The 19850-nt window shown below is 41.5% G+C and overlaps 1 protein-coding gene across 3 annotated transcripts in view; it reads right to left on the bottom strand.

Moving 5' to 3' along the window:
- The window catches only part of rab2a (RAB2A, member RAS oncogene family), a 31914-nt gene extending 12106 nt beyond the window's left edge, over positions 1-19808 (bottom strand). The window contains exons 1-7 of one of the 3 annotated variants that reach the window (XM_061796407.1): positions 17448-19115; positions 16523-17321; positions 12032-12103; positions 11078-11145; positions 9391-9473; positions 7635-7727; positions 6228-6339 (exon numbers count right to left, since the gene is read on the bottom strand). In XM_061796407.1, coding sequence (XP_061652391.1) covers positions 6228-6339; positions 7635-7727; positions 9391-9473; positions 11078-11125 — 336 coding nt within the window. In that variant the 5' untranslated portion in view covers positions 11126-11145; positions 12032-12103; positions 16523-17321; positions 17448-19115. Of the gene's footprint in view, positions 1-6227; positions 6340-7634; positions 7728-9390; positions 9474-11077; positions 11146-12031; positions 12104-12697; positions 13300-16522; positions 17322-17447; positions 19116-19620 lie in introns of those variants that run through there. The other 2 variants (XM_061796406.1, XM_061796408.1) reach the window with 2 other exon arrangements.
- Between the last annotated feature and the right edge of the window lie 42 nt (positions 19809-19850).

Genomic DNA, 19850 nt, shown 5'->3' with positions numbered 1-19850 from the left:
GCATGGGCATCAAACCAGATTTTGGTGCTTCAGGCGGTATGGGCAGGGGCCAGGTCCTGTTGGAAGATGAAATCTGCATCTCCATACAGATCCTCAGCAGAAGAAATCATGACGTCCTCTAAAACATTCTGGTAGACCGTTGCGGTGACCATGGATTTAAGAAAGCAGAGTTTACCAACACACGCACTGGACATTGCACCCTAAATCTTGACTGTATGTGGATATTTCACACTGGACCTCAAGCAGCTTGGGTTCTGTTCTTCACCAGTCTTCCTCCAAACCCTTAGACTTTGATCCCCGAATGAAAGGCACACTTTACTTTCATCGGAAAAGAGGACCTTGGACCCCTGGCCAACAGTCCAGTCCTTCTTCTCCTTGGCCCAGTTGAGACGCTTCCTACGTTTGCTCAGGCTCAGAAGCGCTTGACCCGAGGAACCCGACAGTTGCAGCCCATCTCCTGGATGCGTCTGAATGTGGTGGTTTTTGAAGCTGTGACTCCCGCCTCATTCCACTCTTTCTGGATCTTTGATAGATTCTTGAATCTTCTCTGTTTGATAATCCGCTGAATCCCACGGTCATCTCTTTTGCTGGTGCATCTTCTCCTGCCACATGTTGTCCTTCCACTAGATTTTCCATTGATATGCTTGGACACAGTACCCTGTGAACAGCCAGCCTCCTTAGCTATGAATGTTTGTGGCTTACCCATCCTGTGGAGGGTATCAATGATGGTCTTCTGGCCAGTTGTCAAGTCTGCAGTCTTCCCCATATTAAACCAAACTGAAGCAATTTAATGACACCTGGGGAAACCTGTGCAGGTGCTTTGAGTTTAGTAGTGTGTGACACCCCATTTAAAACATTTATGGCCTGCAAAATTTGGGCTTATTTCTTCAAAGTATTCACATTTATTGAATTCCTGATTTTGTGAGTTTTATGAGCTGGAAGCCCAAATTTAAAATACAAAGAAATACTTGAAATGGTTTAAATTATGCGCCCTGAATCTATAATCTATGAAAGTTTAACTTTTTGAATTAAATTATGGAAATAAACTTCCATGATATTAAAATGTTTGGGAAAGGGTCTGTACATAGCACCCCTTTCAACTGAAACTGGTTATAAAAGTGTCTTTTTGGCTGTTCCATTTCCACAGAAACTGCATTTTGGATGCTGAATCAAACATTTGAAAACAGGTCTGAAAGTGAGTGTTATTGAAAACAACACTATTATCATTTCAAGGTAAGTGCAGATAGTGGTAGAGGAAAATGCCTGAGTATGTCTCAACGAAAACAACAATGGCTAACCACAGAATCCAGCAACATTCGTCAAATTGTAAACTCACATATCGTTAGTCGATGAAGTAATAAAAAGATCCGTGAGGGCAAGCAGTTACGTTTCTATACCTCCTGGCTTTAACTGATCCAGCATGCAAGTTACAGTGTTTTTGCAGGTTTTAAGAGTTTATAATGTGAAAAAAAATACAGAATTATTTTTCACTGTTTTTACAACACCATCGCTTTGCAAATCTGAACATTTCATAAATTCAAGCAGCACACAACTCTTCAATCTAAAAATACCACATAAAACAAATTTAAGGCAATTGACTTTTTGAGCGAGAGATTTCTCACAAAGATCTGAGTGATTGTCAGTATGGCCAATTTGGTATTGGAAGTGTGAGTTTTCTGTGACAATTATAATCACATTTTAAAATTCAACTGTACCTTCAAGGTGTTTTAGATAATCCATACTACATTGACTTTTACATCATAAACCACTTTGGGAAGTCGGTTTTATCATCATCCTAGTGCATAACATGACTCATTATCTCTGTGAGGGTCTTTTTGTTGGAAATAGAGATTACTAATTTCAACATCAGATGTTAACAGGCAAGACTGATCTCCGTGAAATAGCAGATGTCACTGAGATTTACAACCCCAATTCCAATGAAGTTGGCACGTTGTGTTAAACAAAAATAAAAACAGAATACAATGATTTGCAAATCATGTTCAACCTATATTTAATTGAATAGATTACAAAGACAAGATATTTAATGTTCAAACTGATAAACTTTATTGTTTTTAGCAAATAAACATTAACTTGGAATTTTATGGCTGCAACACGTTCCAAAAAACTGGGACGGGTGGCAAAAAAGACTGAGAAAGTTGAGGAATGGTCATCAAGCATCTGTTTGGAACATCCCACAGGTGAACAGGCTAATTGGGAACAGGTGGGTGCCATGATTGGGTCTCAAAGGAGCTTCCCTGAATTGCTCAGTCATTCACAAGCAAAGATGGGGCGAGGTTCACCTCTTTGTGAACAAGTGCGTGAGAAAATAGTCGAACAGTTTAAGGACAATGATCCTCAACGTACAATTGCAAGGAATTTAGGGATTTCATCATCTACAGTCCATATAATCATCAAAAGATTCAGAGAATCTGGAGAAATCACTGCATGTAAGCGGCAAGGCCAACATTGAATGTCCGTGACCTTCGATCCCTCAGGCGGCACTGCATCAAAAACAGACATCGTCCCCATCTCTGTTGTGGGAACCCCCGGAAAGCTGTTTTGAGATGTCGAATCATATCATATTCTTCGTATAAGAAAAAAACAAGAACAAAAATTGGAAAATGGAATTGAGGAAAAAAATTAACCACCTCACAGAAGAATATGCAATTAATCCAATAGATATGCTGAGAAACCAACTTCAAAAGGCAAAACATCCATTAGACGTTATAAGAAAGAACAGATTAAGCTACACTAACTTTGAGTACAATAATAAAATCGGGAAAATTCCTTGTGATCCAACTTCAGCGCAATAAAGAAAAGTCAATTACAGCCATTCAAGATTCATATGGCCACTGTACACAGTCACTGCTAGAAATAAATGACATTTTTTACAATTTTTATAGCAGCTTATACGCATCTTTGAACAACCCAGATCAAAAAGAAATGAAACTTTAAGGATCGAAACATCCCTCAATTAAATACACAAATCAAAGACAGCCTCGATGTTCCTTTAACCATCACAGAATTACATTAAAAAATATGCAACCGGGACGGCGCCTGGCTTGGACGGACGGAATCCCTGTTGAATTCATGAAACATTTTTGGCCAATACTAGCGCCTCTATTTTTCAGAACAGTCAATGAGATAAACGATAAAGGTAGAATTAGTAGCCACATGAACACAGCTTCAATAATTACTAAAGCGAGGTAAAGACCCCACTCTCCCCCGAAAAATTATCGGCCCTTATCACTGATTAATGTAGATATCAAGATTATCTCGAAAGCCCTCGCAGCGAGACTTGAAAAGGTACTTCTGTCGATAATCCACTATGACCAGATAGGCTTCATTAAGGGTAGAAGTTCCACAAATAAAGTCAGATGTCTGTTGAATTTAATAAGCATGTTACAGCGTAAAAATCTAAACGCAATCATCATGTCACTTGACGCAGAGAAAGCTTTTGATAAAGGGGCTTTCCTGTTTGCAGTACTTCGCAAATTTAGCTGTGGAGATTCAATTATACATTGGATAGCAACATTATACAAGTCGCCGAACGCGACAGTCACCACAAATAGGATCACTTCACAAAGTTTTACATTACAAAGAGGAACCAGACAAGGATGTCCACTCTCATCAATGCCATTTGCAATATTTACCAAACCTCTTGCTGTCGCTATACGTCAGAATGCTAATATTAAAAGGTATCTGCTCACTAGTGACAGAACACAAAATCAATCGATATGCTGATGATATTCTTCTTTACTTACAGGAACCCAAGTATTCTCTTCAGGCAGTCTTCAATCTCATTAAAACATTTTCACAAATATCAGACTACCCTATTAACTGGACAAAATCAACAATACTCCCAATAACAGCAAACTCATGGACTCCTGCAGATCAACAAACAAGGGACACTCTCCCGCCCTCGGGCTGGGACTGGCTGCATCGCGGGCTGTGGGGGGCGTCTCGCTCTCCTGGGGGAGGAGAGTGGGGTTTGGTTGGGGTGGCGGGGCGTGTGTGCCGGTGGGTGGGTTTGCTGGGGTGTGGCATTGGGTCCCTTCGGTCCCTCACTGGGTGGCCAGTTGTCGGGGCGCCTCTGTGGGGCCGGCGGACCATCCTGAGTCCCTCGGTGTGGGACGTGTCCCGTCTGCCGGGTTGCTCTCGGGTGGACCCCTTGGCCTGATCCCGCCCCTCGATTGATTGGGTGGGGTCCTCAGCAATTACAGGACACTTCTGTCAGTCTTTGTGCATGTAAAACAGTGTCAATTCACTTGGATGTATCAGCAGGCACACACCCCTAGGACTCTTTCACTGGATGTGGGGTCACGCACTTACTGCAACAAATAATTCATGAATATGCAAATCGCTTGTGTATCCCCTCACTTATTCTCTCCTCCTGTAGACTTTCATAATTTACAAAATCCCACCACACTTCAGTTGTACAGCTGGGTTCACGACCCTTGTCCTGCTTCTTCTCCTGTCCTTGTCCTGTTCCATCTTGTCCTGTCCTTCCCGCACAGGGTGTAGCACTACAGCCCCATGCAACACTCATATTTAATGTTTCATTGTTGTAGATAATGTAATGATTTACTTCTCTCATCCTGTTTACAATCAGTGCTTTGTCTTTTGTCCTTGTTTCTCTCTCCCTTCTAGAAACTTTGTTCTGTTCGTGTGATCAAGTCTGATTCTCAATAAACCTCAATTATAATACTAAGAAACCACAGCGGAAGCTTAAAAATGCCACTGTGACACAGTAAAACTGTTCTGGCATAAAAGGGACACAGATTTTCCATTCTGCTTGACCTAACAGACGAACAGGGCAAAAAAAAAAAAAAAAAAAAAAAAAGATGTGTAAATGATATCACCAACACATGGGCTCAGCAACACTTCAGAAAACCAATGTCAGTAAATACAGTTCGGCGCTACAGCCGTAAGTGTAACTTGAAACTTTACTATGCAAAGCAAAAGCCATTTATCAACAACACCCAGAAACGCCGCCGGCTTCTCTGGGCCCGAGCTCATCTAAGATGGACTGATGCAAAGTGGAAAAGTGTTCTGTGGTCCGACGAGTCCACATTTCAAATTGTTTTTGGAAATTGTGGACGTCGTGTCCTCCGGGCCAAAGAGGAAAAGAACCATCCGGACTGTTATGGACGCCAAGTTCAAAAGCCAGCATCTGTGATGGTATGGGGCTGTGTTAGTGCCAATGGCATGGCTAACTTACATATCTGGGAAGGCACCATTAATGCTGAAATGTACATACAGGTTTTGGAGAAACATATGCTGCCATCCAAGCAACGTCTTTTTCATGGACGCCCCTGCTTATTTCAGCAAGACAATGCCAAACCACATTCTGCACATGCTACAGCAGCGTGGCTTCGTAGTAAAAGAGCGCGGGTACTAGACTGGCCTGCAGTCCAGACCGGTCTCCCATTGAAAATGTGTAGCGCATTATGAAAATACGACAACGGAGACCCTGTTGAACAGCTGAAGCGGTACATCAAGCAAGAATGGGAAATAATTCCACCTACAAAGCTTCAACAATTAGTATTTACAATTGCTAGAGGACTCTGCATCTTTTTGCACAATTGTCAAAAAAATTTAAAATAAATAATTGTACCGGCATTACCAGATAACTAGCAACCTTTTATTGCTCAGTGACTGTTTTTGGTGAATGTCTATTTCTCAAAAGTGTTCTCTGTCAATTGACTGTCTGTTGTCGTACTAGAGCGGCTCCAACTACCGGAGACATATTCCTTGTGTGTTTTTTGGACATAGTTGGCAAATAAAGATGATTCTGATTCTGAATTAGTGTCCTCAGTTCCCAAACGTTTATTGAATGTTGTTAAAAGAAAAGGTGACGTAACACAGTGGTAAACATGACCCTGTCCCAGCTTTTTTGGAACGTGTTGCAGCCATAAAATTCTACGGTAGTGATTATTTGCTAAAAACAATAACGTTTATCAGTTTCAACATTAAATATCTTGTCTTTGTAGTATATTCAATTAAATATAGGTTGAACATGATTTGCAAATCATTGTATTGTGTTTTTATTTGTTTAACACAACGTCCCAACTTCATTGGAATTGGGGTTCTATATGAATGTTGTCAGTAGTGGTGATTGCCTCTGTTTCCCAAGACAGACGAGTAAAATATGTTCTGGACAAAGAAGACTTTGGTCACTTATTAAGTTAAATGACATTTTCTTGCAAGTGAGTGTGTGTTATTACCTCCTCAACATTCGAGGCAGTCTTGGCTGAGGTCTCCATAAATATGAGGCCGTGTTCTCTGGCAAAAGCTTCCCCTTCCTCTTTCTTTACCTCTCTCCGTGACTCCAGGTCACTGGAACGTAAAAACACGCAATGGTGTAAAAATTCATTGTAAATGAGGAAGTAACCAGTCAGTCAACAGTTGAGACCATTATTCGACACCTTTTTTTTTTATTGGGGTGCACAATGTCATTTTCTAACCCCCAAGGTCAATTACATGTTTCCTGTGAGCTATAGTCAATCCAACAACAACCAGAAGCCATTGATTTTCACATTGAGCTACAAAAGCTGGTACATCTAAATCCAGCATTTGGTCAGTAACAAACCGAGGTTTGTGGCAACTTCCTCATTAATGTAACGAGAAAGCATATCAAGCAAAGAACAATAGTACAGTTGTCTGAAATTACATTGACAAGCTCTGTTTTGACATGCAGCTATCTTGCACAACGCCACATTACTTCACTTTAGGTACAAAGTGAGCCAATAGTGTTGTGAAATAAATTTTATTTCAATAGATTTTTTTTTAAATCTTATAATGTCAGCAATATTTTATCCTGGTCCAAAAGATAGGATCATCATCTAGATCAGTGGTCCCCAACCGGGACGCAGAGAAAGAAGGACCAATTCATATAATTTCTGTTGTATTGCAATTCGCGTGTCAATGTGTTTTACTTTGAAAATTGACCGGATCTTCTCAATTGACACATCGAGACTGCACAGAACGCTCCCGTTTCGGGTCGCAGCCGGCTCGAACGCTTCTGTAACGGGGGCAGAGCTCAAAGAACGAAATCATTTCATAAACTAATTCAGCTCATTACGTTTACTGAAAACATTTGTTCTTTTGAACGAAACGTTCGCAAACGGAACTACACTATATCAGGAGTCCTACTTAAATTACGGGTTTATCGCAACCGTTAACTCTCACGCACCAAGTCCGCTCTGATACAGATACAGTCATAGATTTCTGCTCAACACAGGCAGACTACTTTTACGGAGTTAAAAGTCTACTCTCATTGAGGAGCTACGGAACTGCAGCCTGGTCTGGCTGCCTACAATAACTCCGACCCCCACTCGTGCATCGCACCCACAGTGGACGCACCACGAACGGCGAAGGAGGAAGCAGAAGCGAGGCAAGAGTGTGCGTGCATATATATGCATGCGCGCGCGCACGCCCGCCACCGCAGCCGGTCCGTGAGAAAAATCCCGACTCCTAACCGGTCCGCGGTGCAAAGAAGGTTGGGGAACATTGATCTAGATGATGCACATTTCCAACCAACCCCTTTTATTACCAAATGCTCCTGTTACCATAGGGTTCATGGCCTAATCTTTCAAACATGCACTCCATCTCTTACCGTAACAAAAACAAACCTCTTGTTGCCAATGAGCATAATGACCATATTGGAGTTGGAATGTTGGCGAGCGTCCTCTAACCAGGTCGTCAAGTGGTTAAAAGTGTCCCTCCTATAAGAGAAAACAGAAGGGAAAGAAAGAGACACATGACTTAATCAGAACATGACATTCATAGTTACAGTACTCAAAGTAAATAAATTAAAATGAAATGATGAAAATGATCAAGCTATTTGTTAGAAAACCTGGAGTTTCCTTCCAGGATCTATGGGACCTTAAATGGTCGTAAAAATGTAGGCCACTGGTTGCAAATGAGATCTATCATACAAATAAGTTAAAAATTGTAATTAACGCTGCAAAAATTTGCACACACTATTCAAAGTAACAAAGCAAAATTTTAGATTGACATAACATCTAATTCACAAGAATTTAACCACAGAATTTACTACATTTTGAATTTTTTTCTTGGTCAGTGAAAAAAATGGATAGAAAGCTTACTTTCCAAAGGTGATATACTCAATTATGGTACTCATGTTGAGCACTATGTTTTCTTAAAAAAAACTGTACTACAGTGCACTCCCGCATATTCGCGGTTCGACATTCACAAATACACCTATCTGCGGACTGGGGGGAAAAAAATAAATAAATAAATATTTTTTTCTATTTTCATGGCAAAATACTGTCAACAGCAAGTATGATATATTTATTGTATTGTAGCGTCGCTTTAACTGAGACAATGAATGGTTACCATTGGCTGTAAACATGCCCAAAAATATCAAACTAGCTGTCCGCGCCACAGTAGGCTGAAGGTCCGCACTAGAGATTTGTGATTGACATGGCGAAAAAAAAATAACAAAATAAAAATTTGAAAATTACTTACTAAAATTAAATAATTTTCATGGCAAAATCCTAATTACAATAAGCATTATATTTATTGTATTGTTTCTTCAATTGAGACAACGGACAGTTAATGTCGGTTGTAAACATTAATAGTTGTTCCATTTTACTTCAAACACGTGGCTGTTTTGTTAGTTACCAGTTAAGCAACGGATGAATATCTGCACACAAACGGTGCAGCAACAGACAATATAACAATACTCACAGGCATATATTTATTATCCTCTGTGAAGAATGACTAATATGACTGCTGTACTGAGAAGAGAGGAGCTGGCTCTCCAGTACAGTATATCTGTAAGTCTGTCTTATACTGCACGCCAGAATGAGCAGCATAATGTGCATTGCAGAAGTGTGATATCATAGAATGTTATTGTTCTCATTAAAAAACATTACAACATGTTTTGGGAAGGCTGGAATGGATTAAGGGCATTTCAAACAGGCAAAGATGATTTGAGATAAGCGTTTTGAGTTACAGGTGTGGTCAACAAACAAATTGAACCCGTATCTCAAGGCACCACTAGCTCGAAGAAGTGACAAGAACGCCATGTTTCCGTGGAAGAGTCTCCCTGGTTTCACATGGCAAAGTCCAGTCAAGAGCAAACTTTGACCCGATGCATAAACAATAAACCTGTCGAAAATGTGAAGATCAGCAACATATTTTGTATTTTGATTTGTGATTCTGTTTGTACAGGACTGTGACATATTGAAAGGTGGTCCATTGAAGACATTTTATTCTTCCCAACCACTTACTGCCGCTGTACAGGGTTACTTGGCAACCCTGATATTTTACATTGCTGATCTCTGTGCAGACAAAGACTTCAACAACAAGTATTAACCTTTATAGCGCACGCAGTTAAGAGTCAGTGATTGGCTCTTTTACCTCGTGATGTCATAGACGAGCAGTGCTCCTGCTGCTCCTCTGTAGTAAGACCTAGTGATGGACCGGAATGACTCTTGACCAGCCTAGAGAAAAACATACATATATTCATCGAGAGAAATTGAATTTTGAATATTTCAACTGGGTGTAGACAATAGCCGATCTTGTGTTCTTCTAACTGGACTGATGCAGCTACAGTCTGGTCATTCTGTCCGAGAAAACACCAGTATTTGTTGATTCAGGAGATTCATTTCAGCCGATGAGATTTTCCAGTCCTGATTCCTCAAGCAGACTCCAGCGCCAGGATTTTAGACAGTTGTGGAGAAGACAGGACAGAGCAGTATCTGTAACTGGATACAATGTGGAGTCCTCTCTTACTTACTAGCTTTCACAATTTATTTTTCTCTCCGAGGATGCGTCAAACCTTCAGTTTCCCAATGCATAAATGATAAGGAAATTCACATTACCTTGTATTGATGTCACATTTATGTCATAAAGGACAGCCCACTGGGTACTCATGTTCATTTAGAGCCCCTTTCTATTATTCCTGTTTTCATTGTCTCTCCTTCACCATCTGTTCCTTACATCACTCATCATCATCATTTAATTCTCTCCAACAACCCGCACACCCCCCACCCCCAATCGCTACACTCCCCAGAAAGCGTTCTGACCACCCCCCAAGCCATGTCTATTCACGCCCTGTCTCCATCCAATGTACAGTCACAATGTTGCCTGTGTCTCATCTGGGCCACAGACAAACAAAATGCTCTCTGTGCCAGCAGCTGCAGCTCGGCACTGCGTGGAGCTCAGCTGTTAAACCAAACAGGCAGGCGGTGGATGAATCACTCAACCAGTCATCCAACTTTGTCAGCCAGTCTGGTGGTGGATGAAGCAATCGGTCACTGAGTCAGAGAACTTGTGAGTCAACCGAAGCAAAGAGCCAGTCGGCCAGCTACCCAGGGAACAGTCAGTAAGTTAGCGCTGCTGTACAACACACAGGTAAATTAGTGGCATTGTATGATGTCCAGATACAGAAACAGCAGCCCGTTTACTATATCTTTTGACTCATAGAACATATGAACTACAGGTGACGTGTCTAACTAGTCTTTAGGTAAGCCTGCAGGAGGCTGAGATGTGTCATCAGCAAAGTACTGACATCATCGCTTGGCTTTCTGCTCAACCCCACCCCCCAGTCTTTTACAGCGGTGAAACATTTGTAATAGAGTTCTGACTCACCCTGCTGGTCAGATGGTGCAATGCATATTACACACAATACACAGATAAGTCACTGAATTAAAAAAAATAAATAAATAAAAAAAATGAAATTCAAGAGTTATATATATAAAAAAAGAATTAAAAAAAATAATAATAATAATCTGCATTTACAAAATAATAGTTTCATTTTCATACTACCAGTAATAATTAGTTTCTACTACTTTGCCCACTTGAGCAGCTAAATAAATTAATCCTGCACCACTGTAAACTATAGCAATACATATGTTCTTAACTAAAACTGTGAATTATTATTCATAATTGTGTAACCTGCAAACTCAACACTTGATCATGAATATACTCCTAAAATAAATAGCATAATAAACACTTGATTTTAAATGTGTAAAAAAATGTAAATATATCATTTATTATAGTTAATGTGAATCCGGACAATAGAATTAAAAACTCTATACTTTACCGTATCCCAGATCTGCAGTTTGATCTGTTTGCCATCTATGGTGATCATCCTCGCTCCAAACTCTACGCCTGAATTTAGAAGAGGGAGAAATAAGAGGTTGCACCAAAGTAAATTGTGTGCATCTCAACCAACTAACTCGTACCCACTGGGTACAATGACCAGAAGTGTAAGCTCTGGACTAACTTATCAATAGATCTGCAAACGCACAAACTGTCGGATCAAAGAGAATTTGTCCCTTTGGAAGGTTCCGTTATCAACAACAACAACAACAAGAGGACCCCTGTGGTAATAAGCTGTTACTGAAAAGTGAAGTAACAGCACCCCCAAGAGGGGAATATTGGGACTGACAAACTGTTGATGCAAAGCTTAACGCTTGTGTTTTGGAGTTTTCTTGTATTGTAGATAAGAAAATGTGAAGAGGCGGCACAGTGGACCACTGGTTAGCGCATCTGCGTCACAGTTCTGAGGACCGGGGTACAAATCCCAGCCCGCCTGTGTGGAGTTTGCATGTTCTCCCCGTGCCTGCGTGAGTTTTCTCCGGGCACTCCGGTTTCCTCCCACATCCCAAAAACATGCGTGGTAGGTTGATTGAAGACTCTAAATTACCCGTATGTGTGAATGTGAGTGCGAATGGTTGTTTGTTTCAATGTGCCCTACGATTGGCTGGCGACCGGTTCAGGGTGTACCTCGCCTCCCGCCCGAAGACAGCGACCATTGTGAGGATAAGCGGTACAGAAAATGGATGGATGGTTATCTTTCTCTGATATTTACATTTATTTGATGAAATTACACACACTGGTTCAATTATACAAAATTTGAGGAGGAGTCCAATATTTTTTTCATGGCACTGTATCAGCTGAATATATTTTAAGTCAGTGTTTGCATCCATCCATCCACATTCTATACAGTTTATCTTTACTGAGAAAGGCATGTATAAAAAGTAGACTTTCTTACCAATGGTGAGGTCGTGAACAGGTTGAAACCTCTTGTCTGTGAACTGTAGTAATAGACATGACTTTCCGACACCTGAAAAAATGCACACAGAGAATCAACATTAGCAAATATTACACATTTGGATCATTTCATCCATCCAGCCGTTTTTTTTAACCGCTTCTCCTTATCCATTTCATGCTTTGAAAATTTAAAGGAGCAGTAAAAAGATTAATTGTCCCACCTCACAGCCAAAAGGGACAATATTTGATAAGAAGCATAATCAAAAGTTGGAGAAAATAAACATAAAATAACATTGCAAGAATGGTGGTCTACTCTTCAATAGAATTGAAGAGGTTGAGAAATTTGTCATCCTTGCAAGCCACCTTTACAGTTGTTACGGAAAGTATTCAGACGCCCTTAAATGTTTCACTGTTATATTCCAGCCATTTGCTAAAATCATTTAAGTTAACTTTTTTCCTCATTAAATGCACAGCACCCCATATTGACAGATAATAACAGAATCGTTGACATTTTTGCAAAATGCATTTATTAAAAAAAGAAAAACTTTTAATGCATTTATTAAAAAAGAAAAACTGAAATATCAGCCAGAACTATTCAGTAGAAGCCCCCTTTTGAGCTAATACACCCATGAGTCTTTTTGGGAATGATGCAACAAGTTTTTCACACCTGGATTAGGGGCTCCTCTGCCATTCCTCCTTGCAGATCCTGTCCAGTTTGTCAGGCGAACGTTGGTGGACAGCCTTTTACAGGTCTCTCCAGAGATGCTCAATTGGGTTTAAGTCAGGGCTCTGGCTGGGCCATTCAAGAACAGTCACGGAGTTGTTCTGAAGCCACTCCGTTATTTGAGCTGTGTGCTTAGGGTCATTGTCTTGTTGGAAGGTGAACCTTCGGCCCAGTCTGAGGTCCTGAGCACTGTGGAGAAGGTTTTTGTCCAGGATATCCCTGTACTTGGCCGCATTCATCTTTTCTTCGATTGCAACCAGTCGTCCTGTCCCTGCAGCTGAAAAACACCCCCACTGCATGATGCTGCCACCACCATGCTTCACTGTTGGGACTGTATTGGACAGGTGATGAGGAGTGCCTGGTTTTCTCCACACAAACCGCTTAGAATTAAGGCCAAAAACTGACTTTCTAGAACTTTCTCCCATCTCCCGACTCCATCTCTGGAGCTCAGCCACAGTGATCTTTGGGTTCTTCTTTACATCGCTCACCAATGCTCTTCTTCCCCGATTGCTCAGTTTGGCCGCACGGCCAGTTCTAGGAAGGGTTCTGGTCGTCCCAAACGTCTTCCATTTCAGGATTATGGATGCCACTGTGCTCTTAGGAACCTTAAGTGCAGCAGAAATGTTTTTGTAACCTTAGCCAGATCTGTGCCTTGCTACAACTCTGTCTCTGAGCTCTTCAAGCAGTTCCTTTGACCTCATGATTCTCATTTGCTCTGACGAGCACTGTGAGCTGTAAGGTCTTATATAGACAGGTGTGTGGCTTTTTTAATATTATAATTATTAATACAAATATTAATAATAACATACGTTTAAGATGCTCCCATTCTGAAGTGACGTGTTCAGTGATGTTATAATTCATTTCCGCCACGGCGTCCTGTGTGGACGTATTATTTTATATTTATATTACTACATTCGTATTAATTGGCCTGTTATTTTGTTGTTCAAAGTTGGTTACTGTCCGCGAAAACCCGGTTCCAGCCAGAACTATGTGACAAGTGTATTGTTTCACCAAATCATTTATTTCAATGTTTTGTGACTGCTTGTAACGATAGCTGAGCAATTACCACGCGTCTGCACCTGGCCACTCCACATCCTCCCCTCGTGACACTTTTGTAGGAAGTGCAGCTTATTCGCGACCATGGAGGTGATGAGCAGAGACTTGCAATGCGTTGACACCGGACGCAAAAAGAACTTTCAACTCCGCGGCTTGGCAGCCGGGGAGGCGTAATAAAATAGCACGTACCAAGCAGCCGTTCAATGTGGACGCACCAGTCATGTCAGACGCTGGAATCCATATCTTACGGTCAAGAGTCCAATAACGACTCATCCAGGAGGTCACAAAAGAACCCACAACAACATACATACACAAGATCTACATGCCTTAGTGGCCTCAATGGAGGTCAGTGTACAGGACTAAACCCAAAGAAAACACTCAGCAATAATGGGATCCACGGGACAGTTCCAAGGCGAAAACCACTGCTGACAAAAAAAGAAAACAAAACAAAAAACAAAGGCTTATCTAACATTTCCCGAGAGATGTCTTTGATGATGACCCAAGACATTTCAAGGCTCAAAATATACATTTTTTTTCCCCTTTGAGGAGCAATTTTGCTAATAATTTTTTCATGTGAGGAGCAACTTTATAATTTTGAGGAGCAATTTTTTGCAGGTTAATCGCACAGGGACGGGTACGTGACCCATTTTACTCTTATTCCTCTCTGGCTACATTTTTCACCTACTTGACTCTTGACCACTTGCCATTTACAGATCATCAGATGGGAGTATACTATACTGGCCGTATGTCCCACAGTGACTACACTAAGCAAAGGCACCTGTCAGTCATGTTATGTTTTCTATATGGTTGCATACCGTACTTGTCACCTTCGTAATAAACAAAGCCACACACAGTGTTGGGAAGCAGTTGAAAGTTGTGTCCACTGTTCCAAAAATGGACTAATCCAGTTCATAATACAAAATTTTGAACCAATTTCACTGTTCCAAAACTAGTTCATAGTTCTTCCCCCCCCTCACAATTGTATATTGCTGACGGGCTATTACCCTCAAAATATTGGCATTTCATTTTGCTCATTGTTGCTCCCCACTGGAGAATGACCCAGCTAGTCCACACTGGTAGCTAGCTGCAGCTTTCACCCTACAATCTCAAAAACATGAAAAACCTGTTGCTAGAATGATCTTTTTTTTTTTTTTTAATGAGGAATTAACACACAAACAGGACTTTTGCCCTTAATGTGCAAACAAAAACCCGCAAGACAGTATGAAAGGAACGATGGTGAAAGGACATAACTTTGCATTCCTAGCAGCTCTGACCGACTATATTAACAACATATTTTATCTGATCTAGTCATATTACAAAACAAAATTCATTCCATATGACAGTGCAAATCGTACAGTGTGTTAAATAAAGCATTCTGATACAAATATTTTTTTACAACCATTAGTGCTAGCACTATAGCTTACTAGGCTATACAACGCTTCACAGCTCTTTCGAGGTTTGAGTCATCAACTGTTGTTGATACCCTTGGCCGACCTGTTCGATGTCTATTGCTCAGTACACCAGTAGTCTCTTTCTTTTTCAGAACGTTCTAAATTGGCTGTGCCTAATGTTTGTGCAATACCTCTGATCGATTTTCCCTCTTCTTTCAACTTCAAAATGGTTTGCTTTTCATCCATAGACAGCTCTCTGGTCTTCATGTTTGCTTAACAGTAAATGCAGTTTTCACAGGACAAACCCAAAGCCAAAAACAAGCACTATCGAATGTTTAAGCAATCAATCTAAAAGGCAACACCTGAGCAACTAGAAACACCCATCAGTCACATGTTCCAATACTTTTCCTCACTTGAAAAGTGGGTGGCTTCAAACAAAAGGTACTCTGTCCCGAGTTGTATAACACATCTAGATGTAAAAATAATGAAAAAAAAGTTGGAATTCTGAACTTTTGTCTCATATTCATCTTTTGATCTGAAACCAAAATGTCTTCAGTATACAACAAAAACAAAGGAATTAACCTCGCCGTTCCAATACTTTTGGATTGGACTCTATAAATATATTAGACTTTACACCAATCTGACCAGCATGATCAGTATCGTCACCATCGTGTACAGTACTGGAATATTTGAATCGAAAAGCTAGTTTATTTTTAGCCTTGTCACGTGTCTTTTGACGTAGTTTTGTGAATATCTGACCGCAAATAGTTATTTAAAAAAAAACAACAACAAAAAGTCGGCAGTGTGGGACAGATGACACGTCTGAGACAGACACGTAATGCCTGGATCAGACGACAAGACAAATTTGGTCTTTCACGACTACACTATGGCAATAAAATCTTCTATTCAGATACCACCGCATCCCATCTTTTACAATCAAGGGGTTTTATCTTGTCAACTCAAAACGCGACCGGATACACTCGTTACCATGGCGACGACAACAACAATGCATTGCGTCGTGTGTATTATACGAACAAAATGGGGAAAAACGTGTGCTGGTGGTCACCGGTGCTCGGGACAGGACTTTAATTCAAGGATTGCTTGAAAGTTCATTTTTTTGTCATTAATGTACACGCAGTACCCATATTGACAGAATAAAAACTCAATTGTTGAAGTTTTTGCAGATTTATTAAAAAAGAAAAACTGAAATATCACACAGCCATAAGTATTCAGACCCTTTGGTCAGTATTTAGTAGAAGCACTCTTATGAGCCAATAAAGCCATGAGTCTTTTTGGGAATGATGCAACAAGTTTTTCACACCTGGATTTGGGGATCCACTGCCATTCCTCCTTGCAGATCATCTCCAGTTCTGTCAGGTTGGGTTTAAATTAGGGCTCTGGCTGGGCCATTCAGGAACAGTCATGGAGTTGTTCTGAAGCCACTGCTTCGTTATTTGAGCTGTGTGCTTAGGGTCATGGTCGGGTTGGAAGGTGAACCTTCGGCCCAGTCTGATCTCCTGAGCACTCTGGAGAAGGTTTTCATCCAGGATATCCCTTTACTTGGCCGCATTCATCTTTTCTACGATTGCAACCGGTCTCCCTGTCCCTGCTGCTGAAAAACAAACTCACAGCATGATGCTGCCACCACCATGCTTCACTGTTGGGACTATATTGGACTGGTGATGAGCAGTGCCTGGTTTTCTCCAAAGATACCTCTTAGATTTAAGGCGAAAAAGTTCTCTCTTGGTCTCATCAGACCAGAGAATCTTATTTCTCACCATCTTGGAGTCCTTCAGGTGTTTTTTTTGGCAAACTCCATGCGGGCTTTCATGTGTCTTGCACTGAGGAGAGGCTTCCGTCGGGCCACTCTGCCATAAAGCCCTGACTGGTGGAGGGCTGCAGTGATGGTTGACTTTCGAGAACTTTCTCCCATCTCCCGACTGCATCTCTGGAGCTCCGCCACAGTGATCTTTGGGTTCTTCTTGACCTCTCTCACCAAGGCTCTGAGCTCTTCTCCCCCGATTGCTCAGTGTGGCCGGACGGCCAGCTCTAGGAAGGGTTCTGTTCGTCCCAAGCGCCTTCCATTTAAGGATTATGGACGCCACTGTGCTCTTAGGAACCTTAAGTGCAGCAAAAGAAAATTTTGGTCACCTTGGCCAGATCTGTGACTTACCACAATTCTGTCTCAATTCTGTTCATCAAATGAATAAACACAGTGTTTCCTGTTTTTGAGGGGACCGACATACCTTGCACATCAGCTAGTTAATAGCATTGCTCCATGTTGCTTTGGAGATGCCGCCACACAACTGACGTTTCCGGCCGCCTCCATTTCCGGTCCGGAGCCGGGACGAAAAGTGGCTACCGAACAACACGGCGGCATCGTGCCCCGTGTGACGACAGCTGAGTGAGACCGGGAGTTTTGTTTTTCGCTACATACCGGGCCAGCCGAGGAGGTGCAGTTTCTGTTTAACAACAACAACAACTGGCAACCGGAAGCGGAACAGGAAAAGGACGACTGATTGGCTGTTGTCACGCAAATTATCGATGTGTTAGATTAAGGAAATATGCATAGAAGTCATAATCGAGATCGATGGGAAATTTATCACGAGCTTCGATCTCGAGCATATAATCGCACAAGCCTACTCCAGGTACATGCCATATAATTTGCGTAGTGTAAAATAAAACGAAAAAAACTTTTTGGAAGTCTGTATTTCATTTGGATCAGCTCCATGACAGATTGTTTGTACTTTATCAAAACAGTTGCAACCACCATTAAAGTGGATGGGTATGTGGATAAATGACTGCTTTTGCAACATAACCGGACACCACGTCTTTGCAATGTTCAGTGAGCGTTGCCCGTTTCTTCGCTGAAGTTTTCTGTGTTGCGCACAGAGCAACGTTTGCTGCTGTGTGTCTGTTTCAAATGTTGAAATTATGTGGTCGTGCTACTTGCTTTCGGTTTAAACGGCACATAAAGATACTTTGCAAAAGACTGTTTTAGATCATTGTCTTGACACTGCAAACCCGATTTGTCAATTCCAAAAGACTGATGAAACCTCTTTAGTAGACTAGCTCCTCTTTGTTTGCCGCCATATATTCAGTGGAAAACTGTGTGCATCAACAGGCTACACAAGCCTCCAAGGGGGAATTTTTTATTTATTTTTAAATTGTAGTTTAGCATATAGTTTGAGATTGTTCTCCCCCTTATTATGCAATCAGCATTTAGACTGCATTTTATAATTATTGGGCTGTCTTTGTGATAGATTCAAATTGGTTTGACGATCTGAAAGATTTCAATGATACAGTATGTGGGGGGGGGATCTGAATTCAGGAAAGCAGCAAATACTTTTTCCAAGCATTGCATATTTCAAGTGCAGGCTTGTAAATGTCTAACTTAGCAATGGCTGCACACTACTAAACATAAAAAGCAAGCATATTGTTAAACAGGCTCTTCAGGACACCACACACACGCAATACAAAACCAATATCCAACTATTTAAAAAAAAAATCCTGCCTCAATGAAAGTTAAAATTTAAAAAAATATTCTTCAGCTAACTTAAAATCTAAATGAAATACACCGGGTGCTGTTGTCTGATGTATTTTGATACCTGGCAGGTATGTTTGATATGGCTGTCTTTTAATTAGCATTCCACTAATAAGCTAGCCGCTTCATATTATTTTGGGGTCTCGAATTTGTGAAACCGGAAAAATACACCTGCTGCCACAACGCAAGTGGACCGGCAACCGTCCAGATGAAAACATCAAAGCTCGGTCGAGCGCTCGCAGGCGTCGAACATCTCCATAGAAATCAAATACGGAGGACCGAGAAGCCAGCACTCACTCGCCGTGTACACGAATCGAAAAGAACAACCGAGCTACGCCATTTCAGGGCATATTTGGGGCTTGGCTTTCCCAACTGGCCTCCTCCTCCTCCTCCTCCTCCTCCTCCTCGGCGCACTCGTTTATTGTAACCGACGTTGATGATTCGATTGTGGTATATTCCGAATGTCACACATGGTTGTTTACTGGGCTGATAGTCACTTGCGTAATATTTGGTGCTCTAAACTCCAAAGGCTGGCGACGCAGTTCACGTAGCTAACTGGCTGCGGCTAACACCCCCACCCTGAATGCAATGGAACCAGAGGCCCGTATTGTTTGGGCGAACGTCAACAGCTACAATTTTTTTTGTTTAATTCCCATCGTTTGACATGACACGTGTACACTTGCTGAACGTGACTTTAAAAAAAATATATAAAATTGTGCTGATGCGTTAACGGCATTGAACGGGAACTGCCATCCCACCTCCGCGTCTGTGCTTTTACCACGTCATTGGACGTCCAACACTGCGGAAATGGACAGCTAGCAAGATGCTAACCGCTAGCAGACTGCCGACGTCTTGTCGAGCTCGTTGCAGCCTACCTGTGTCTCCGATGATGATGTATTTGAAGAGGTAAGCGTATGCCATGGCCCTCGAGTTGCGCAGTCAGTCGCTCAGACTATCACACCTCCGTAAACTGCGCGAGAAAGCTGCTTGTCAGCGTGTTCGCCTGTTTTGGTGTGTCGGCGCCGAAGAAGGAACAATAAACAGCCAGAGCCTCGGGCCTACGTCACTAGGCCCGCCCTCGCCACGCTACACTATGTGTGCTTCA

Source organism: Phyllopteryx taeniolatus, chromosome 14, assembly GCF_024500385.1.
Source record: "Phyllopteryx taeniolatus isolate TA_2022b chromosome 14, UOR_Ptae_1.2, whole genome shotgun sequence".
Classification (NCBI taxonomy): domain Eukaryota; kingdom Metazoa; phylum Chordata; class Actinopteri; order Syngnathiformes; family Syngnathidae; genus Phyllopteryx; species Phyllopteryx taeniolatus.
The sequence above is the reverse complement of the archived record's forward strand: the minus strand, read 5'-3'. Positions and strand labels throughout refer to the sequence as shown.